The 23,289-nt window shown below is 44.3% G+C and overlaps 1 protein-coding gene and 1 long non-coding RNA gene across 2 annotated transcripts; both read right to left on the bottom strand.

Moving 5' to 3' along the window:
- Window positions 1–3,648: 3,648 nt before the first annotated feature.
- LOC115776335 (uncharacterized) lies at window positions 3,649–5,271 on the bottom strand. Its single transcript, XM_030723967.1, has 4 exons — window positions 4,848–5,271; window positions 4,381–4,601; window positions 4,114–4,273; window positions 3,649–3,961 (listed from the first exon to the last, which is right to left on the bottom strand). The coding sequence occupies exons 1-4, from the start codon at window positions 5,143–5,145 to the stop codon at window positions 3,837–3,839; spliced, it is 804 nt and encodes a 267-aa protein (XP_030579827.1). The 5' UTR covers window positions 5,146–5,271; the 3' UTR covers window positions 3,649–3,836.
- A 14,534-nt stretch (window positions 5,272–19,805) lies between these two features.
- On the bottom strand, window positions 19,806–22,456 carry LOC115776337 (uncharacterized). Its single transcript, XR_004019447.1, has 5 exons — window positions 22,377–22,456; window positions 22,144–22,296; window positions 20,948–21,060; window positions 20,096–20,176; window positions 19,806–19,870 (listed from the first exon to the last, which is right to left on the bottom strand). It is a non-coding gene; the product is annotated as an uncharacterized LOC115776337 (long non-coding RNA).
- Between the last annotated feature and the right edge of the window lie 833 nt (window positions 22,457–23,289).

Below are 23,289 nucleotides of genomic sequence, written 5' to 3' on the forward strand. Positions count from 1 at the left end.
CTGCCGCCTTCTGTTTCGTTCCTGGTTTGTTTTTTGGACATTGTTGCTCCTTGGGATTTTGTTTTGTTTTTGTCTCGAGCCCTCCGTCCTGGTCCCCTGCCGCCCGCCCTGGTGTGGCTTTTTGTTTTCGGGTTTTGGGCCATCTGGAGCCGGCCCTTGAGGGGGGGGTACTGTCATGATCCTGGGCCGGTGGCCCAGTGTTTTGGTTTCTAATTGTGAAGTTCTGTTCTATTTCTAGTTTTGGTTATAGTTTAGTATTTGAATCTTAGTTTCTTTGTTTTCTGTTTTGGTTTCTCATGTTCTGTTTTCCCTATACTCCCGTGTGTGTGTAAGTCATGACCCTCTTGTATTTAGGTTCCCTTTGGTTTAGTTCTGTGTTTCTTAGTGTCTCTCCTTTGTCCCAGGTCTGGTTTAGTTGGTCATGTTCTCACTCCTTTTGTCAGTCTGTTAAGTCTGCATTGGTGTCTTTGTTTACTTCCTGTTTTTAGTTTGATAGTTTAGTACTCCCTGTGTGTCCTGTCTAGTTTTGCTTCCCTTGTTTATTAGGTAGATTCTGTTCACCTGTGCCCTGTGTTCCCCAGCTGTTTCTTGTTACCCACCAGTACCTTCTGTATGTATTTAAGCCCCTGGGTTTGCTTTGTTCTTGGTCGTGTCCTTGTCGTCCGAGGGTTAGTGTTGTCTTCACTGCCCAGCTGCGTGCTTTATGTTTCATGTTATGTTCTTGTCTTATGTCCATAGTTATGCTTATGTTTATGTTCAAGTTTAGTTACATGTACTGCTGGCACCTGTCCAGACTTATTAATTAAAGTTCCAAGCTAAAATAAGCTTTGCCTCTGAGTCCTGCACTGGGGTCCTCCGCCTTGCCTGCACCAGCGAAACGTGACAGTAGGACACGACCCGAGATGGACCCCGCGGACTACGATCTTCAGGAGCGCAATACGGTGATAGAATATTACCACAATGAACAGATCAGGTGGAAGCCCTGGCTCACCCCGGAGCGCCGATCTGAGTTTACCGGCACTCGTCTGGCCCTGGGCGGGCCGGCCAGCTGGCAAAAGGCCCAGCAACGTCATGCTCCACCTCAGCATCGAGCCCAAGCCTCGCCACGGCAGCTGATCGCGCCGACAGCTGCAACCCCTCCACCCGTTCCGACGGCGATCACGTTGGGTGGCTATGTCTCTTCGCCGCCACCGCGGATTATGCCGTCTGTCACCTCGTCGCAGCCTCCGCCTGCTTCTTGGAGAAAGAAGCGCGGTGTTCGACGAGGGAAACGGCAGCCTTCGGCTGCCACACCGATAAGCACTGCACAGCAACAGCTCGGCGTCACTGCGCAGACTGTGCAGCATCAGGACAATTCTGCTCACTCACCCATGTGTGGCGGCACCGGGCAATTTGTGAGTAACTCCGCTGTTTTGCTTAATTCGAAGACTGAGTTTACTACAGCTATTCCCAATAATTTGACCACAGAGGGAAGTGAGTTTTCCAAGCTGGCTGGAGACTCAGGCCCCACGTTTTTTGTCTCTACGTCAGCCAAAGACAAAGACGTTTTGCATGCCCCTCCTAAAACTGACTCTAATGGAATTTTAAGGGAGGTGAAGGAAGTAGTTCCTAAGTTAATGGACTATGTTCTGCGGATTTTAAATGCCACGGACAAGTGTGAGAGACTTATGCAACTCACCTTTTGCGGTGGATTCATTTCCTCCACGCCCTGGCTTCAGGAGTGCCCTACCACAGCTTCCCTGGCTCACTCAATCATTTCCCTCCGAGACCATCTGCAATACGAACTGTTTCGCGTTGGCCACCCTCCCAGCTAGCAATGAACGTTCTGATAACGTTCAGTGAACGTCGCCTTGAACGTCTGGTGAACGTTCACTGACAACGTTCACCAGACGTAAATCTGCAACACCATATGACGTTCAGTGAACGTTCACCGTGAACGTTCACTGAACGTCTGGTGAACGTTCACTGACAACGTTCACCGAACGTTCAATGAACGTCTGTGAGGATGTTCAGTGACCGTTATACTTATGATTAGGGCTGCATAAAACAATTATTTTAGTAATCGAGTATTCTATCGATTATTCCAGCGATTAATCGAGTAATCGGATAAGAAATACTTTTTTTTTATTAACAGTTTATCTGCATATTTTAACTTCCGTACTGCAGTTTTTCGCCTGTGAACAAACAGCGGTGAATGGAGCAGCTACAAAGTTCTCTTTTCTTCACCTTAACACTTGCTGATCAGGTGCTTGATGAAGGACCTCCAGCTGTTTCACAGATTTAATGGTGGTTACTAAAAGAAAAAGCTGCTGTTTTGGACGCTGGAAAAACGTTTCCTTTTTCACTACTTGAGCTCACCGTCACAGCTTCGCCTCTTTGCGCTTGCGCAGTTAAAACCGCTGCCTGCTATGAGTGTTTTGAAAAACTAGTGGCTGCGGGAGCCATGGCGCATGTGTGAGTAATGGTGTAATGCTTTGTATTCACAAGCATTCTCGAAAATACGTTTCTACTGCAGGTCTATATTTAGTCACTAATAAGGGATTAAAGTATAAAAAATATTTTGAAGGAGCCCCTCGGTCCTGGGGGGCGGGCCTTCCGGTACCGAACCATCGCTAGTGCTAATGGCCCGTGCTCGCTAGCAAACCAGTTCTGGTAGCTACAGCTGAAGTAAAGACAAAAATAGCAGCTGAAATTCTCAGCGAGCACAACACACACAGACACACAGAGAGCAGTGGAGGCGTGGAAATGCATGTCAGCGACAGTTGCCACCCGTCCCGTAAAGTACGGAACACGGCATGTTACGGAGCCGTCTTCCACGGAGTCCCGTAACATACGGGGTTCTGTATTTTACGAGACAGGTGGCAACTCTAGTGATGATCCACTCTGTGTTAAATGAAATCAATCGCAGCGACGGAGAGCTTTTTAGAATGTGTGCTTGTGTATACGTGAGTGATTCACACTCCAGTCCAGTAGGTGGCGGTAATGCAGTTCTATGTTGGTTTGCCAGCCCCCAATAAACCCACAAAAAAACGTCAGCACTAATGCTGCTAATGCTAGTGAGGAGCGCCGCTTACACCGAGACAGCTGAGCGCTGCAGAGTTTAAACGAAGCATCGACACAGTAAATTTGTGTCGATAAATTTTTAGAATCGATTTAATCGAGTTAATCGATGAATCGTTGCAGCCCTACTTATGATATTTCCAACATGGCATGTTGAATGTATTTTTAAGGTTTACCTGTGAACATATGTCCTCCATTTTCCAGTGAGATTCATCCGCACTTGTATCAAATGTGAATATAGATTCCAGCCACTTAAAATTAACACTCAGCAAAGAACAATTTAATTTAACCGGTAGGGAAGAATTTTGCTGCAGTTTTATTTTATTTTTTTTGCAGAATAAGCTATTTCCCACCAAATTTTTAGATTTATGTGCACAGTTCAATTTGTAATGATCTATGATTCCATTTAAAGAAAATCAATGTTAAAAAATTTTAACTGCATAATTCAAGACTGCAAAATACTTGCAAATGTTTTCCATGTTTGACCCTACGTGCTTGCCTGAAACTAGTGTGAAGTGCAGGCCTAGATAAGATCAAAGCATTAATAACAACCAAGGCAATGCAATGATTTGATAAACAATTATGCTTTAATTTTGTTGTTACTATATACATGTACATTTTCTAGTATGATAAACAATGCTTTTGGATCACCACTAAACACTACTAAACAAAAACACGTCTTGTACTCCACAGTAGAACACTTGTTAGTACAGAGAAACAGGTCAAACTAGCAATGTTGCAGCTGCATAGTCCCGATTTAGGGTTCGTCCTCCTCATCAGTCCTGTCCTCGATTGGCTGACTTGTCTTTACGACACTTCGCATGTTTCAGCCAATCTCCCAACACAGCCTGGATCTCAGTATCACTCAGAGTATCTGACCCTTGGTTCTTTCGTACAGCCCCTGAAAAATATACAGACAAAAAAGAATTGGAAGTGTGAATTGGAGTACCGTGGTTGGTGTCAGGAGGCAAGACAATATGATTTTCATGGGCTATAGAGAAAAGTGCACAATGGCTAAAGCTTCAGTCTAAATTATGACCTTTTAGTACTTACTAAATATCACGGCCACCAAGTGCTTGTGAGCAGAGAAATTCTTTTTGCCTTTCCGTCCATAGAGGCTGTATTGTTCTGCAAGGTGGTTTGTGACGATTTTTGGTAAAATATACACAGCAGCTCTCAGATCCCTTCCTCCAATGACTGCCAGATGGTGCACCTAAAATGTGAAATACAAAAAATTTAAAAGTCACTGTTTACACAGAAGGTAAAGGCTCATTTTGACTGTCATACAGTATCCAGTTTTATTGAATAAATTACGCATACCACTTTTTTCCTGACTGCTCCGGACTCAAGTGCCCGGTTCAGAGCTTCTAAGTCTTCTGAGCTGGAGGCTGGAATCGCGAGCTCATCCAATGGGTCCAGCTCTTCCACAGAATTATTAGCAGCCTGTTGGGTCAGATGTGCTTGCAGCATCTTGGCATTGTTCAGGGCTATAACCTTGACCTCCTCTATGGCCCTAAAAACTTTAAGCTGAAAGTTGTATTCTGAAAAGAATGATAAAAGATCAGAGAAACATAAAATATCAGTTGGTAAGTAATTATTACCTAGTTTCAATTAGGCAACAAGGAATCATGTTTCTGTTTAAAAGCACACAATTAATTCACCATTGCCCTACCGTTTTGATATTCATTTACAGAAATGCTTTATATTTATAACGTATTATATGACATGATAGTGCACTCACTAGAAGTGTCCTCACTTCTTGTGTGTATTTTGTTTGTCACATTTACCTGATAGAGGAGTTCTCGTTCCAGATCCCGTTTCACTTTGGATGGAGTTGGTGGGCGTAGCGAATGGATGAATGATATGCCCAGTAGGTGCAGATGGGTGGCGGGTGGCGATGGTAACTGTGTTTGATGTGTTATGAAAGTGGCTGCTGGTGGTAGATGATGTCGCTTGGTGACTTCTGATGATGGGCACCGCAGGTGGTTTAGGGGGAGCTGGTGGTTTAGGAAGGTTTTTCCTCGACTGTCTTTCCTCGTCCTCACTCTCAAAATCAATGTTAATTCGCCTGTAAGAAAGAGACATTCCATAAGAAATTACTACAACTTATTTACAGACATGAGAGGTTTGCCATGGATCCACGAAGAAGCCACAATGTCAACCTCTGTTGTAAGTTGCTCCTCACCATCGATGGTTTGTTTGTGCTGGAACTCCACCACAGAGTAAGCCATTCCTAATACAGACCAAAACAAACTTAAACTAAACACTGGCAGATCCAACAATTACTGCTATATCCTAAAACCATGTGGCTACATGTACTGGTCAGGTTTATTCACTAATAAAGCCCAGCCCTGCCCAGGCATCATCACTTGATTCTGTAAACATGAGCATCAGGGTTTTTACTTTACTTTGTGAACATGTTTCAACATGCCTATTGGCAACTCTTCATTTAGACTACTACTAACCAAAATAAAGGCTGCTTGGCACCACCACCTAAGTTATAATCCATGTGCCAGTAGCACAAACTCAAATCTAGTACATATCTACCTACTCAATAGTCTAATACATGTACTCAAAGGACTTCAGAAGTTAATATTTATCAAAGCCATCTAATACTACACGATGACCTGAATGTCCAGCACAGCTAAAGGTTTCTAATCATTTGTAGTGTTCTGTGATAGTGAGTGCAACAGAGGCATTGCCACAAATGTGGGTTTGCCTTCTTCAGGGAAAAGAGCACATTTACAAGTGATGTCACTGGCTCTGACTAGTTCCATCTCTAGTCTCAAGTGGGACACTCGATAAATTGACAGAGTACTGGAATGCACAGCATAAGTGAAGAAATCACCACACTTACCAAAGAACTTAACAAGCACAAACTTTTCATCATCAGATGTAATGATGTTCTGAACCAAACCAACCTTTTCATTCACCTGCACACAATTATCTCCCTCTGAGGAAGCAATACAACCAAAGTCCAAGTGCAGTTCACTGTACTGCTCATATGCTCTGCCACCCAAAGGTAATGGGCCATGAAAATGCTGCCCTGTTGCTGCATTTACCTCTGGCAGGTGAATGGGAGATGTTTTTCTCTTCTCTGATAGTCTCCTTATGATTTGTGACAAGGCTGAGTTTGGCTTCCTAAGCATGCGCTTAATCCTTCCCAGAAAATTCTCAAAAGGGAATGCTGAAATATTTTCCAAACAACCATGTAACAACACTTTATTTGGTAAATGAATCAGGCTGGTGATCTGGATAATATTGGACCTTGGCTTCTTCAGCCAAGGTCCAGTATTATATCACGTGAAAAGATCAAATAACACAACAGGAATGTGGTCTAAAATAAAGATTCAAGCACAAAATTTAAAAGTCTCTAAGCCTGACTAAGCATCAATGCACAAATTACATGCATGATTAAGTCAAAATTCAGGTTGTAAACCATATGGACATAAATGTATGAGTACTACTTACAACGCAGCTCAGCCGCGGTGGCCATCGTTTTCAAACAAAGCATGGTATTTACCGTAATAAATTTTACTTTACGTCCTAATGACTATGTTTTTGATCAAAACACAAACAGTGATAAATAAACTTACCTAACACTTTAGTTTTGGTCGGTATCCGCTGAAATAAAGGAATATTTCTGGAGCTCGTAATAAATCTGATGTAGATTAATAACAAGATGGCGCCGGTGTGTGTGGCTTGCCGTCAGCTGTTACCTGTTTTGCTTATTTTCGCTTTGTTTCTCTTCAGTAATGTCTCCACTTTTTTGGTTTATGACCGCCAATTCCTTCTAACTATCAAAGTCATTGTTGAAGAGCAATATCGACTACTTCCAGGACGTCAGGAGTTTCAAATCCCACCTGTACTGAAGACTGTACCTCTGTACCTTCGCCGCAGCCCACTTTGTCTTCATGCAAACAAGAAACGCCACAGGAAACGAGGGAAACGAGGTGGTGTGTCAGCAAAGTTTAAACACTCCCCGATGGTCAACCCCCGCGACTTTCTGAACCGTCTTGCCCCGGACCCCAAGTGGACCATATCCTGGCGATCACTGGAACCCGCTTATCGGTGGATTGTACCTGTGGCTCCGCGACCTACTGTCCAGCTTCCTCGGCATCCCTCACCCCGTCTCCGTAGAGGTGGAGTGGATCACCGGAATCTTCGCCCCCTGGGTCGTGCATCGCAGCCGGATAGCAACTCTGTTTTAGCCAGGCTTGCCCTGGTTAATGCTAGGTCTCTAGCCAATAAGACTTTTATCCTGAATGACTTCTTCACCTCTCGAGGCTTGGATTTTCTCCTAGTGACGGAAACTTGGCTAAGCTTGGGTGAGTTGAGCCCGTTTTCTGAACTTGTCCCTCCAGGCTGTCACTATTTCAGTTCTCCTCGGTTAACGGGCCGAGGCGGAGGGCTAGCTACTGTCTATAAAAGCAGCTTCAGCTGCCGGCAGCTAACAACTGATGTTTACTCCAGCTTCGAACTGCAGTTATTTGAAATCAAGCTGTCCACCCCTGTACTGTGCGCACTGGTTTACCGACCACCGAAATACAACAAGGATTTTATCCAGGACTTCTCTGAATTTTTGGCAGGAATTATGCCGAAATATGACAGTGTTTTAATCCTAGGTGATTTTAATATTCATGTCTGCTGCTTAAATGCGCCCATGACTAATGATTTCTTAAATGTCTTGGACTCTTTTAATTTTGCGCAGTTAGTTAAAGGCCTGACACACGAACATGGACATACTCTGGATCTTGTACTGTCTAGTGGCCTGCCTCTCTGTGACATTGAAATTTGTGAAGTTAATTTTTCTGATCACATGCCTGTAATATTTGAGATTTCACTTTCATGTCAGTCAGCCAAACCTGATGTGCCTACACACCGATCTCGTATGGTTAATTCAGTTACTGCTGATCACTTTATTCGTTGCTATCAAAATAGCTACAATGCAGTACTTCTTGATTGGCCCAGCCAGCTGAACACTGACGACTTACTTTCTCTGTTCTATTCCACCTGTTCAGAAATCCTTGACACCATTGCTCCTCTCAAAATCAGGAGACCAAAACTTAAAACTGAGCCTTGGCTGAACAGTGGCACCAGAGAACTCAGACAGATGTGTAGAAAAGCCGAACGTAAATGGAAAAAGGATAAACTTCAAGTGTCTTTTGATGCGCTCAGAGAATCTTTACTGAACTATCAGAGAGCTGTAAGAGCAGCAAAAACAAAGTATCTCTCTGAGATTGTGTCTAATAACTGTCACAGACCACGCATTTTATTTACTGTTATTAACTCTGTTCTAAATCCTCCCGGTGCTCCTCCTCTTGTTGCGTCTAAAGCTGTGTGTGAAAAATTACTAAGATTTTTTGTTGATAGGATAGCTAATATTAGGTCTCATATTATCCCTCCTGTCACCGACCCATTTGTTCACACAATAACCGCTACTACCTTTGACCACTTTGAGCCCGTGTCTCTCTCACTGCTGAATGAAGTAGTCAACCAGTTGAAACCCACAAGATGTCCTTTAGATATTATTCCATCTCGCCTACTAAAGGATGTTTTTTACACAGTGGGAAAGAGTGTGCTGTCTATTATCAATAGCAGTCTTAATTCTGGTTGTGTCCCTGCTGATTTTAAACACGCTGTGGTAGAACCTATTCTTAAAAAACAAAACCTTGACCCAACCATTTTATCCAACTTCAGACCAATTTCTAAACTGCCATTTCTTTCAAAAGTCTTGGAGAAAGTTGTCCTCCATCAGCTCCAGACCTTCTTAGACCAAAATGGTGTTATTGAAGTATTCCAGTCTGGGTTTAAAGCATATCACAGTACTGAAACCGCACTTTTAAAAGTTTTAAATGACCTTTTAACTATTACTGATTTGGGGGACTCTGCCATTTTAGTACTCTTAGACCTTAGTGCTGCCTTTGATACCATAGATCATGGTATCCTTTTATCTCGACTGGAGCACTTTGTTGGTATTAAAGGGACTGCACTTAAATGGTTCAAATCCTATTTAACGAACAGAAGTTTTACAGTTAGGCTGGGAGAGATTTCTTCCTCTGAAAGCCTGCTCTCATGTGGGGTGCCCCAGGGGTCCATTCTTGGCCCAGCCCTCTTTTCAATTTATATGCTCCCCTTGGGTTCAGTCTTTAAAAAACACTGCATCCCCTTCCACTGTTATGCAGATGACTCGCAGATCTATCTGCCACTGAAAAAAAAACTCAGTGAGTCCTTTGAAGGCCTTACTGGACTGTCTGGAGGAAGTTAAAACATGGATGGCTCAAAACTTTCTTAAATTAAATGAGCAGAAAACCGAGGTCATTGTGTTTGGTACCCCTGACCTCTATGACCTTGGCCCCTTAAAGATATATAATAAACCCTGTGCAAGGAACTTGGGGGTGATCCTTGACACAAATCTTAGTTTTGACAAGCACATTAATACCGTCATCAAATCTAGCTTCTTCCATCTTCGTCTGCTTGCAAAGGTGAAGCCATTTCTCTGTTCCACGGATTTTGAGAAAGCTATCCATGCTTTCATTTCATCTCGACTCGATTACTGTAACAGTCTCTATTCAGGTGTCAGTCTGTCGCTACTTCGTCGTCTGCAACTGATTCAAAATGCAGCAGCACGATTACTAACCGGCACTCATAAACGAGACCATATATCCCCCATACTTGCATCCTTACACTGGTTACCAGTCAGTTTTAGAATTGATTTTAAGGTTTTATTATTTGTTTTTAAGGCGTTGCATGGGTTAGCACCTACCTACCTCTCTGATCTTATAAGCCTGCACACTCCCATCAGATCACTGAGGTCTGCTGAGCAAATGCTCTTAACTGTACCGAGGTCAAGATTAAAACATAGAGGTGATCGGGCTTTTGCAGTCGTTGCTCCGAAATTATGGAACAAGCTGCCCCTTCACATCAGGACCTCCCCTACAGTTGACATCTTTAAATCTCGTTTGAAACCCATTTTTATTCTTTGGCTTTTAAATCAAAATGAGTACTGGATACATTACTGATGTTGTTTTCTTTTATTTTTATTTTTGTTTTTATAATTTTATGCTTCCTGTTTTAACTATCTCTTTTACATTGTGTTTTAAGTTATTTTATTTATCTTAAATGTACAGCACTTTGGTCAACTGCTGTTGTTTTTAAACGTGCTTTATAAATAAACTTGACTTGACTTGACTTGTTGGACGTTCACTGGTAGTCGTGCGAAGAAATGGCGGAATGGCGTTGTTCGATCTTGTTCTTGTGTGTCTGATGGCGGTTGGCGACTGATACCACGTCACTTCCTATGTAATCGCGTTGTTTGTTATGCGCGAAATTCAAACCTGGTAACTGTGAGGTACAGAAAGAAAACGGGAAAAGTACAGATTGCTAAATAAACACAATTAAAACTAATCATGGTTTTGTGTTTTTTTAAAAGCATTACCTGAATTGATGCGTTTTATATTTAGTTCACCCCTACAGAGGCGCCGACGGATCAGTTTATGATATCGTCGACTTCAGATGACGTAACAGCAGGACACTGATTCGCTGATTTCAATTAATAGTTGAAATGCAGACTTCAAACTACGTACCAATTTTTAAATCATGCCATGTCTTTTCCTGTATATTATCCTCGTGTTTGTGTGCAGGAGAAGGGCAGGAAGTTCTTGGTAGCAAAAACAAACACACACACAAAAAAAAAAAACACGATCTTGTTCCCTGTTGGATGGAAAAATGGAGCACAACAGCCAATTACAAAATTATATGGCAACGTACGGTATTTGGTTGCTGAGGGACAGGTGAAAGACTGGTGATGTTTTGCATTGCCGTGGCTGCATTAAGAACAGGCAAGTCCGAAAAATATTTTTAACGCACGAAACATTCGCACGGAATTTACGCATCCGTGTGAAAGGGCCTTAAGTTGTACAGTTGTATTTTAGTTGTATTTTAATGTACTTGTAATTGTAATACCTGTTTTATTTTATAAATTTGTGCATATATTTCTGCATATATCTTAAATATTTTAAGAAGATTACATGCTAACATTTACATAAGCCACATTTTACAGAAACAGACATTATTTCCAAACATTCACGTTCAGAGAACGTCAGGGGTGCACCAAGAGAAAAAATGGAAATTTGGTGAAAAAATATTGTTAACAACACTGCAGATGTAAAAGATATAACAACCGATGAAATAAAAGCACAGCAAAAAAATTTCCATGATGAATGAACGTTCACTGAACGTTCACTGAACGTCATGTGCTGAACATTGAACATTAGACTTTCAGGGGACGTTCAGTGAACGTCGTCTGAACATTCGCTTGCTAGCTGGGCTGTTAAAGAGGTGGATTTGTCCTCCCTGCTTCAAGCTGTTGCCGCATCACCTCTCTTTCTTCCGGATACCCATCACCTTACCTGCTCCACGCTTTCACCGCCACCGGAGCGGATCGAGCGGATCACGCCTTCACAGCCGCCAGCTGCAGTCCCTCGCCGTCTGCCTCCACAGCAGCCTGCAGCAGCCCCTCGCCGCCAGCCTCCACAACAGCCCGTCTCAGAGCCTCCACGCCAACAGCCTGCAGCAGCCCCACGTCTGCGCCTAGAGCCATTAGCTTCAGCACCCACAGCTCCTGCTCCCTTTGCTTTAGCCTCAGTCCCTGTTCAGGTCCCTTTCGCTCCCCTAGATCCAGCTCCCTCTGCTTGCCCTGCTCCCTTAGCTCCAGCTCCCTCTGCTCACTCAGCTCACTCAGCTCCCTCTGCTCACTCAGCTCCCTCTGCTCACTCAGCTCCCTTAGCTCCCTCTGCTCACTCAGCTCACTTAGTTCCCTCCGCTCACTCAGCTCCCTTAGCTCCCTCCGCTCACTCAGCTCCCTCTGCTCACTCAGCTCCCTTAGTTCCCTCCGCTCACTCAGCTCACTCAGCTCCCTCTGCTCACTCAGCTCCCTTAGTTCCCTCCGCTCACTCAGCTCACTCAGCTCACTCAGCTCCCTCTGCTCACTCAGCTCCCTTAGTTCCCTCCGCTCACTCAGCTCACTCAGCTCCCTCTGCTCACTCAGCTCCCTTAGTTCCCTCCGCTCACTCAGCTCCCTTAGCTCACTCTGCTCACTCAGCTCCCTTAGCTCCCTCCGCTCACTCAGCTCCCTTAGCCCCCTTAGCCCCAGCTCCCTTAGCTCCAGCTCCCTCCGCTCACCTAGCTCCAGCTGCCTTAGCCGCTGCTCCTTTAGCCCCAGCTCCCTCCGCTCACCTTGCATCCGAGCCTTCAGCTCCTGCATCAGCCGCCTCAGAGCCTTCAGCTCCCTCTGCTCGCCCTGCTCCCTTAGCTCCAGCTCCCTCTGCTCGCCCTGCTCACCCTGCATCGGAGCCTTCAGCTCCCTCTGCTCGCCCTGCTCCCTTAGCTTCAGCTCCCTCTGCTCGCCCTGCTCCCTTAGCTCCAGCTCCCTCTGCTCGCCCTGCTCCCTTAGCTCCAGCTCCCTCTGCTCGCCCTGCCCCCCTAGCTCCAGCTTCCCCTGCACCCGTACCTGTTCCGCGGGTGGGGGCAGCCACGGACGGGCTGACCTCTGCACCCGTTCCTGGTCCGCGGGTGGGGGCAGCCACGGACGGGCTGACCTCTGCACCCGTACCTGTTCCGCGGGTGGGGGCAGCTAGGTCCAAGCCTTTGTATCAGTTTTCAGCGTTAGCTGCAGCAGCAGGGACTCAGTCAGCCTCTGTGGCTCTCCCTCTATCCCAGTCAGCTGTAGCTCCAGCCTCCGCTCTATCCCAGTCAGCTGTAGCTCCAGCCTCCGCTCTATCCCAGTCAGCTGTAGCTCCAGCCTCCGCTCTATCCCAGTCAGCTGTAGCTCCAGCCTCCGCTCTCCCCAGCTCTCAGTCAACCCCTGTAGCTCTGCCTCCCACTCAGTCAGCTCTTTTAGTTTTGGTTACCCCTGCAGCCTCAGTCCCAGTCCCTTTGGTCCCAGCTCCCTCAGCATCAGCTTCAGTTCCTTTAGCGCCCTCAGCTCCACTTCCCTTAGCTTCGGTCCCTTCAGTTTTGGTTCCTTTAGTCCCCTCACTCCCTCCTATCACCTCAGCTCCTTCCCCTTCGGTCCCTTTGGTCACTCCCTTAGTTCCCTCCTCTGCTCCGCCTCAGCCTGCACCTGCACTTCATCTGTCTTCACCACCACCATCAGACTCACCCGATCCATCTGCAAAGCAGCCCCAGTCGTCGGAGGAGATGGCTGCGTGCCCTGCAATGCAGCCAGGGAGTCTCGCTCAGTCCGAGCCGCCGGAGAGTCCTGAGGGTCCTGCGCCAGAGCCCGTGCGACCCGCTCAGTCCGAGCGTCCGGAGGGTTCCGCTCAGCCCGAGCGCCCTGAGCCAGAGGGTCCTGCACCAGAGCCTGTGTGTGCTGCTCAGCCAGAACCCGTGCTGGAAAGTCACGCTCTGTCCGAGCCTCCTGTCCTGTCTCGTCGCCGCCGCTGGGATCGCGGCCGGCCTCCTGTCCTGTCTCGTCGCCGCCGCTGGGAGCGCGGTCGGCCTCCTGTTCGGCAGCATGGCTCTTTCGAGTTTCCTGGCTCCTTTAAGTTCCCTGGCTCTTCTAGTGTTTCTGAGCCTTTCAAGTGTCTGGTGCCTTTTGAGTACCTTGAGCCTGCTCACCTTCGTCCTCGTCGCCGCCGCTGGGAGCGCGGTCGGCCTCCTGCTCGTCTTCGTCCTCGTCGCCGCCGTTGGGAGCGCGGTCGGCCTCCTGCTCGTCTTCGTCCTCGTCCTCGTCGCCGCCGCTGGGAGCGCGGTCGGCCTCCTGCTCGTCTTCGTCCTCGTCCTCGTCGCCGCCGCTGGGAGCGCGGTCGGCCCCCTGCTCGCCTTCGTCCTCGTCCTCGCTGCTGGGAGCGCGGTCGGCCTCCTGCTCGCCTTCGTCCTCTCCACCGCCGCTGGGAACGCGGTCGGCCTCCAGACTTGTGTTTTCTTTTGTTTGGACTTTTTTCCAGCCGTGTGCTGCCGCCTTCTGTTTCGTTCCTGGTTTGTTTTTTGGACATTGTTGCTCCTTGGGATTTTGTTTTGTTTTTGTCTCGAGCCCTCCGTCCTGGTCCCCTGCCGCCCGCCCTGGTGTGGCTTTTTGTTTTCGGGTTTTGGGCCATCTGGAGCCGGCCCTTGAGGGGGGGGGTACTGTCATGATCCTGGGCCGGTGGCCCAGTGTTTTGGTTTCTAATTGTGAAGTTCTGTTCTATTTCTAGTTTTGGTTATAGTTTAGTATTTGAATCTTAGTTTCTTTGTTTTCTGTTTTGGTTTCTCATGTTCTGTTTTCCCTATACTCCCGTGTGTGTGTAAGTCATGACCCTCTTGTATTTAGGTTCCCTTTGGTTTAGTTCTGTGTTTCTTAGTGTCTCTCCTTTGTCCCAGGTCTGGTTTAGTTGGTCATGTTCTCACTCCTTTTGTCAGTCTGTTAAGTCTGCATTGGTGTCTTTGTTTACTTCCTGTTTTTAGTTTGATAGTTTAGTACTCCCTGTGTGTCCTGTCTAGTTTTGCTTCCCTTGTTTATTAGGTAGATTCTGTTCACCTGTGCCCTGTGTTCCCCAGCTGTTTCTTGTTACCCACCAGTACCTTCTGTATGTATTTAAGCCCCTGGGTTTGCTTTGTTCTTGGTCGTGTCCTTGTCGTCCGAGGGTTAGTGTTGTCTTCACTGCCCAGCTGCGTGCTTTATGTTTCATGTTATGTTCTTGTCTTATGTCCATAGTTATGCTTATGTTTATGTTCAAGTTTAGTTACATGTACTGCTGGCACCTGTCCAGACTTATTAATTAAAGTTCCAAGCTAAAATAAGCTTTGCCTCTGAGTCCTGCACTGGGGTCCTCCGCCTTGCCTGCACCAGCGAAACGTGACACGGGGTGGATGTTGGCCTGGTGGACCTGTCCGTGTCTCTCTGGAGGAGTGGCTGGTCACGTCCTGTGGACCGGGTTGTCCTGGCTGCTGTGCCTCCTGGGTTCTTGGGTCTGTTCACTGTCCCTCAGCTCGTGTGGTGCTTTGGGCTCCTTTTCTGGGTGGGACCGGGTTGTGCTCTTGGCCTCTGTTGGCTTTGTAGAGGGCCTCAGACACTGATGTAGACCTTCCTGCATGTTTCTGCCCTGGCACGGGGGTTTCCACTGCTTCTTGGCCTTTAATGCAGGTTGCTGACACTTGGCTTCTTGTTGCCATCCTGTGTTGTGATGTTTGGACTCACCACACTGACTGATTTGGTTTCTGATACTCTCTTTGTCCTTGTTTAGGGGTCTGGATTCTGGTCGTCACTGAGGTGGGCTGTTCTGCCATGTTCTGAGTTTCTCTCAGCTGTTCCAAGCCTCTGGGCTCAGAAGGATTACCATCTAACTCAGCTTGAGTTGGATGATATTTTATCGGTGATAACTCAGAGGGATTCCTCTCAGTCGCAGAGGTGGGTTGTTCAGCTGCGTTCTGCTGAATTTCAGTCAGGGACTCCAAACCCTGTGTAGGATTCGGTGACTGAGATTGTCCCAGGTTTGATTTGATGAACTCTCCAGCTTTTTTACAAACCCAGGGAATCACATGATGAGCCAAAAGTAACAGTGGCATCTTTGTGTATCAAGCAAGCCCAGTAGATACTACACTAACTCTGTAATCAAATTCTGTGGTTACACTTTAAAATTGATTTTGTGGCTGTCTTTTCAAGATTCAGCCCTACCTAAGGAATTAAGATCCAAGGATCCCAACATCAAAAGCCTTGGTGTGACATCACAGATGCCATCACTATTGAGGTTTGAATTGTGGTAACATTCCAGAATACTGTGACATCACCAGGTATACTTAAATGTAGACCTCTGGTAACACTGTTACCATGGCAACAGTTTTTGTTTTTTCATTTAAATAAAAGCTGCTTGCTTCTCAGTTACTGCTTCTTCAACTGGAAAACAAACTGTGGGTTTAAAATTCACTAGCTGCATGTTATAGCATAGACCTGTGATTCCCAAAGTGTGGTCAAGTTTGAGAAAGGTCCTGTTGGTTTCTGGTTAGAATTTGAGTGATTCTGCTTACTAATTGCTAAGAGTAGCCAAAAAGGACTGGATTGGATATGATGTAGATACAATAATGCAAAGTCATAAATATATTTGCAAAACAAGTCTTTTTTTCATTTGATATATAAGCCCTTCATAAATCCCGTGCACTACAGTCTATTTACCGATATTATATATATATATATATATATATATATATATTAGGGGTGGGACTCGATTAAAAAAATTAATTGGAATTAATCGCATTTTAATCACATTTTAATATTTAACATGAGAAATATTAATTTAAGTTTGGTTGATGAATCAATCAATATACATAAGCTTAAACTTCAAAATTTTATTTTCCCCCCAGTCTACTACACAGACCAACGAAGGGCGGAAGTGCTCCTGTGATAAGCAAACTCCTGAAATTAAAGTTATGTTTCATAACTGGATAGTTTTAGTCAACATTAATGTCTCACTTAATATAGTTGGAAATTAATCATTCGCTCAGCTGTATTCCTTGATGTTGTTATGCTTGTTTTAACAGCTTATTTTGAATAAAGACTTAAAATTAAACCACAAAAAGGAGCAAAAGTTCGTTCTTTGTTTAACCAGCTGCTTTTCCACAGCTGTGCTTCACACTCATGTTTGCTAGGCGACATGAGCTATGCAGAGGTGAGGGCAGGCCACGCTAATATGAAGGATAGCCGCTCACTTCCAATCTTTGCGGGCTTCGTGGGCTGCGAAGGACCCAGTCTACGTGAGCCGGGTCCTTCAAAAGATGTGGCCCCTGAATTTGGACATTGTGCGTCGATATAATCTGTATGCCGGGAACTCGTGCACTTGAGAAACGTTCCACGGTGCAAAGTGCGATTAAAATGCGTTAAAAATTTTAATTCGTTAATTTCCCTGTAATTAATTAATCGAAATTAACGCGTTAAAGTCCCACCCCTAATATATATATATATATATATATATATATATATATATATATATATATATATATATATATATATATATATATATATATATATATATATATATATATATATATATATATATATATATAAATGGTGGATCGTTTCTCAGTGCACGAATTCCAGGCATACAGATTATATCGACGCACAATGTCCAAATTCAGGGGCCACATCGTTTCCTCCCTCTGCATCTTCTCCCGCATCCGTCCCACCAATCCGCTCTTTTCCCCGCATATCGCAGGCAGGGAAAAGAGACACAGTTTTACCTTCGATGTCACCGAACAAGTCCTTTGCCTCCCGCCTGTTTTGAAAATCCCTGTTTTGGGGGGCTCATGCTAGCTTAAATGCCACTGTAAAAAGGTGATGTTTTTATCCACTGACCACTGATCAATGTGTCAGTGGCAATACGGAAAAATGGTGTTAGTGCACAGGTCTTGACCTGCGCAGCAGCTGTCGCAGTGCACAATGGCATTTGTAGTACGTATATGGTGGGAGCGCTATTTATCAGCGAGCCATTAATAATTACCATATGACATTATCGCGGGACGAATATAATTATATCGAGAGTAGACTGTTCAGTGTCCTTCTCTCTGCCGCTCTGCCTCTCGTCTGCTTATCCGATTCAGGGTTGGGACGGGAACGGTTTGTTGGTAAAAGGTCTGGAATGTAGACAGGCCAGTTCAGCACCTGGACAGTTCCACTATAGTGGAACTGTCCAGGTGCTGAACCATGAGTGCGAAGCACTCATGTGTAAAAACAGCTGGTTAAACGGAGAAACTTTTTCTCCTTTTTGTGGTTTAATTTTAAGTCTTTAATTCAAAAAAATCTGTTAAAACAAGCATAACACATTTCAACATCAAGGAATACAGCTGAGCAAATGATTAATTTCTAACTATATTGAGACATTAATGTTGAATAAAACTATCCAGTTATGATGCTTAACTTTAATTTCAGGAGTTTGCTTATCACAGGAGCACTTCCACCCTTCGTGAAGTTTAAGCTTATGTATATTGATTCATTCATCAACCAAACTTAAATTCATATTTCTCATCTTAAATATTGAATTGTGATTAAAATGTGATTAATTTCGATTAATTAATTACAAAGCTTCTAATTAATTCGATAAATTTTTTTAATCGAGTCCCACCCCTAATAAATATATATATATATATATATATATATATATATATATATATATATATATATATATATATATATATATATATATATATATATATATATATATATATATATATATATATATATATATATATATATATATATGTTTCTTTGTTGTTATCATTTTTAGTTTTTGTCTCACTCTATTTTCCATGACATTATTCTCTGGTTTTCTTAGTTTTGCCATCTTTTACAGTCTAGCTCTGTGTATAGTTGTTGTCTCTCTTTTTAATTCCACGAGTTTCCGTTTTTTCTTTTCTCCCGTTTTTTCATGGTCAAATCTCTGTCTGCTTGGTGTTGTCATGTTTTTGTTATAGTCCCGTTTTCGTTTGTTAGTCTCTTGTGTGCATGGCATTTAGTTTTGCTTTCCCTCTCTCACTGTTTATGATTATTATCTTGTTGCCCTAGTGTTTCGGATCTCCTTGATTTCTTCATGTGTGTATTTAAGCCCTTCAGTTTGGCTGAGGTCTTTGCCGTGTCATACTGTTTCGCAGCCTTTCACAGGTTGGCCTTTTGATTTCTGTATTCATCTGCCATTTGGACTTTTGGCTTTACATAAAGGTTAATGAAGTCAGTCTGCAAGTCTGCATTTTGCATCCACATTTTTCGCTCATGCTTAACTTTCTATCTATTTATCCATCCATCCACATGTGTGTGTGTGTGAGAGAGGGCTCTCACTGGAGGAAATCTCAGTGCAGGGAGATCAAGATGAGATTCTGCAGCCAGCGGCAATCCCATATCTCCACAGTCTGGAACCGAACTCTATCCTCCAAGATGACAACACTCGCCTCCACAGAGTGGGTTTATCAGAGACTACCATCAGAATGTGGGAGTGGAGAGGATGGAATGACCTAGCTGCAGTTCTGACCTCAACCCCACCGAACACTGTGGATCAGCATGAGCAGGAGGGTACCAGGCTGCTGTGGCTGTGTGTGGTTCTTCCACATGCTGCTCAGGCCCCTATTGTTACATTAATAAACTGTTACATTGCCAATATGTTTTGTTTCTTCAGACTTCAATCATCCAATCCAATAAATGACACCAAACCAGAGTCAGTAGGAGAATCAGCTGTTTGGCAGAGAAGATTTGGCAAGTTTTTCATGGGAGCAGCCCACACACTCAACTCTGCTGCTCAACCCACACACTCAACTCTGCTGCTCAACCCACACACTCAACTCTGCTGCGCAACCCACACACTCAACTCTGCTGCTCAACCCACACACTCAACTCTGCTGCTCAACCCACAAATGCATTTTCCTTACAAACATGGCTCCATTTAATTAATTGCCATTACAACAACGAAACAACTGAACAAACACAAAATTCCTCCGTTTTTGTGCTTGCTCTCTGTGTATCATGGAAAAAGCCAGTTCCTCCACATGCACTAACACAGCTACAACAAACCAACGCCTGTTACTTAGTGTTGAGCATTGTCACTGGACTTGGTGAGAACTACATTACTTATCGGGAGAGTGGTTGAATGAATCCTTACTGATAGTGTCTTTCCCTCATTTTTACTTATTTGCCAAAGTAATATGCTGCTGTCACAAAGTGACTGACTGTAGGCTTTTTCTAACCTGGCACAGGTCAAACTGGCTTAACTGGCCCAGACTCTTCTGCTGCTTGTGTTTTATCCAGCCCTCTCCTGGAAATGCATCAGTACCTGTGAGGTGACGGGATTTTGATCTACAAGACAGAAGAGAGTAAAAAAAGTTGTTTTCTCTTGTAGCAGGAGAACAGTGTGAGAGGAAGTGGGATTGTGAAATTGCTGGAAGACGTGATTATGTACAAAAGTGAAAGAAAATGTTTTTTAACCCTCTGGAGTTTTCAGAATTCTGCATCAGCTAAACCAATAAAACACAAACAGCTTTATGAATGTGGGATTTCTTAGAGAATGAAGGTTCGTTTTACCGAGTGTTGCTGGTGTTTGTGAAGTCTTCATCGCTGTCTGTTGATTCGCCTTTCCTCCGGCTAATCCAATCTCGCAGCGGTCTATACAAGTAAAGCAGAAAGTGTGCCATCAATACTTGTATATCACTACACAGAAGCTAAATTACATTTTCACATATAAATGAGGCAATCACAAACGAGAAGCAACATTTTATTTAGACAGCTCAGAAGTTTTGACAGGTAACAGGTCTCTGGATCATCTGGACAATTGGTTAGCCGATCGGCACTCATCTGACCAAATTATAAACAGAAGGCTAACTTATGCAGGTTAGGGTGTGACCTAAACAGGGTACTTACAGGTACATAATGATACTACAGATTGAGGGTTTTAGTGTGAATATATGAGAATTTGCCGATTTCAGTGTTGGGTCTATCATTTGAATCTTCAGCTGTGTTTTCAGAGCTTGAAGAGCAAACTGTCTCTTTAGTACTTTCCGTTGTATACTTGTGTACAATGATAATAAAGTTGAATCTAATCTAATCTAATTTCAGAGCAGCTGCTATTTTTGATCCCATTCTGTCTCCGTGCACTTGTTCGTCTGCAGTTGATGAAGAGTTCTTCACTTGATCAAAGCCCTGGTAGGTTTATTGTTGAACTTTGGAAAGAGTGAAGTTGGCTGCTTCCCGCTGGTTTGAGTCTTTATGCTAAGCTAGCCTCAACACATTTCAACTCACTATAAAACAGACGGTAAGATGAGCAAATAATTATCTTCTATCAGAAAGAAAGCAAATATGTGTGTCTTGTTTTATTTGAAAGGTATTAATGGATAATTGCATAATAAAATGATTACATGAAGTTTTCTACAAACAAACCTTATAAATGGAATGGCCATGAAAAATCTGTTTGGGGCAAGTCCAAGTTTCGACTTTGGGGTCATGTCGTTCCTGTGACAGGGCAGCTTCTCAATAGGAAACCATTCAATGTTCTATAAGAAAAGCAAAAAAGAAAGCAAAAGTTTATATTTTAAACATCTCTGTCAGCCACTGTACACTGACCAGATTTACTAGGTAGAGTGAATTAGTGAGATCCCACAAATGCAAAAAGATTTTAATGGAAATGTGAGCCAATTGGAATGGAAAGTTTTTCTAATTTGTCAGCACATTAATGATCAATGCATTGTATCAAAAGCAGTGCAAATTAGCAGGAATGCCAGACTTGATAAAGGTGAATGCATGAGTGGTTTGTCACTTGGCGGAGGGGCGTGTGTGTCCCAGTGGGGGACTGGTAGGGTCTCGCAAGGCAAACTGGTACTGGGTGAAGGACCAGATGAAGAGTGATTAAAATGATCCTTATGACAGATCGATCAGGGGAACAGTTTACCCTGCTGGGATAGGGGTCGGGTGCAAGGCATGTCGGGCAGCGGCCAAGGGCGGAGGCCCTGGCGGACCGATCCCCAGCTACTGAGGCTGGCCTTTGGGACATGGAACATCACCTCTCCAGTGGGGAAGGAGCTCAAGTAACTGTGTGAGCTCAAGAGATACCAGCTAGATGCAGCTGGACTCACCTCAACACCTGGGTTGTGGAACCAGTCTCCTGGAGAGGGGCTGGACTGTGTTCCAGTTTGAAATTGCCCTTGATGAGAGGCAGGAGTGGGTATACTTGTATCCCCTCGGCTTGCTGCCTATATGTCGAAGTTTTCACCAGTGGATGGAGTGGAAGGTGTCCTGAATGTTGTTTGCACTTATGCACCAAACGATAGCTCAGAGTACCCAGCCTTCATGGGAGTTGCTAGGTCAAACAGCAGTAAGCTGCTTACATAAACAATATAGAACAGTGAAGTGATTTATTTAAATGCTCTTGTCCCCAAATATTGCACTCTGGAAGGTAAATTCTTACAAATAATTATATGCAATACAACCAGCAACAAAATAACTATGTTCATGCCTTTTTTAATCACTAAATTTTCAATGATTTTTATCCTCGTTGTTTTAATGATGGGAGGCTTTGGTCTACTTCAATTAATAAATCTGGACCCAAATGTAATAAAAAATGTATTAAAGATTTTTACCCTGATCTCTTTTCTAGTTTTGGGGTTGAACTTTGTATCCTTAGACACTCCTGGTATGATGTAGAGCCGCACCAGGTGGTCAGTGATTTTCTGCTCTATGTACGCATCCTTGCAGATGCGATTTTTGATGTCAAAGCCCGTCTCCTCCAACACCTGGAAAGCAACCAACATCATCAATACAAACTAAAAGCATTTTAAGATACATGACATGGTCAAAGAATTGTGTGACTTACTTCACGAACTGCACAGTCATATGGTGCTTCATCCTCATTAACCTTCCCCTTTGGAAAGCCCCAGCCAGATTTTGCAAGGTAGCCCTGAACAAGCAGTACCTGAAAAAAAAAGAAAGCCCAGTTAACTGCAGCACATCGGATGGTTTCATTCACTAACCATGGTAACGTGGAACCTGACATCATATCTGCAGGCAGATAATGAACATGAAAATCACAAGAATTAGGATTTTTAAAAAACATATACATGTTAATAATCGCTGAAAGGGTGAGGATGTTTGTGCAAAGCTTTGTTCAGATTGGCCCATCAGGTAAGGAGAAGATCGGGAACATAAAGACAAATATACATAAACTACGATCATTATGATGAGATACACTATATTGCCAAAAGTATTCACTCACACAAAGGTGTAGGCCACGTGCAATCACAGAGCAGGTTCAGCAGGTTCTGAGACAGAGGTCGCTAACTTTCTGCAGAGTCAATCACTACAGACCTCCACACTTCATGTGGCCTTCAGATCAGATGAGGAACAGCGTGCAGAGCAATTCTTAGAACAGGTTTCCAGCTGCATCCAAGCCTTACATCATCAAGAGCAACGGAAAGCGTCAGATGCAGTGGTGTAAAGCACGACACTAGTGGACTAGAGTCCAGGGTGACAAATGACGCTTCTCCGTCTGGCAATCCGATGGATGAGTCCGGGTTTTCCGGTTGCCAGGACAACGGTACCTGTCTGACTGCATTGTGCCAAGTGTAAAGTTGGGGGGGGGGTTCAGGAGGTGGGCTGTGTACCTTACATTTGTAGCCAGTAAGGTACACAGCATACACGGTATGCATTATATGGGTGTGTGTAATAAATAAAATGTATCTGGACTGTGTGGATAAAGTGATGGCAGAGGAGGTAAAGTGTCCAAGTGA

The sequence above is a fragment of the Archocentrus centrarchus genome, unplaced genomic scaffold, assembly GCF_007364275.1.
Source record: "Archocentrus centrarchus isolate MPI-CPG fArcCen1 unplaced genomic scaffold, fArcCen1 scaffold_30_ctg1, whole genome shotgun sequence".
NCBI classification, from domain to species: domain Eukaryota; kingdom Metazoa; phylum Chordata; class Actinopteri; order Cichliformes; family Cichlidae; genus Archocentrus; species Archocentrus centrarchus.

Excerpts from the sequence above, each read along its gene's own strand:
- LOC115776335 (XM_030723967.1), bottom strand. The coding sequence starts at position 5,145 with ATGTCTCTTTCTTACAGGCGAATTAACATTGATTTTGAGAGTGAGGAC. Across the intron at positions 4,602-4,847 it reads AACGAGAACTCCTCTATCAG|AATACAACTTTCAGCTTAAA; the intron begins GTAAATGTGACA and ends CATTCTTTTCAG. Across the intron at positions 3,962-4,113 it reads CTTGGTGGCCGTGATATTTA|GGGCTGTACGAAAGAACCAA; the intron begins GTAAGTACTAAA and ends TATATTTTTCAG.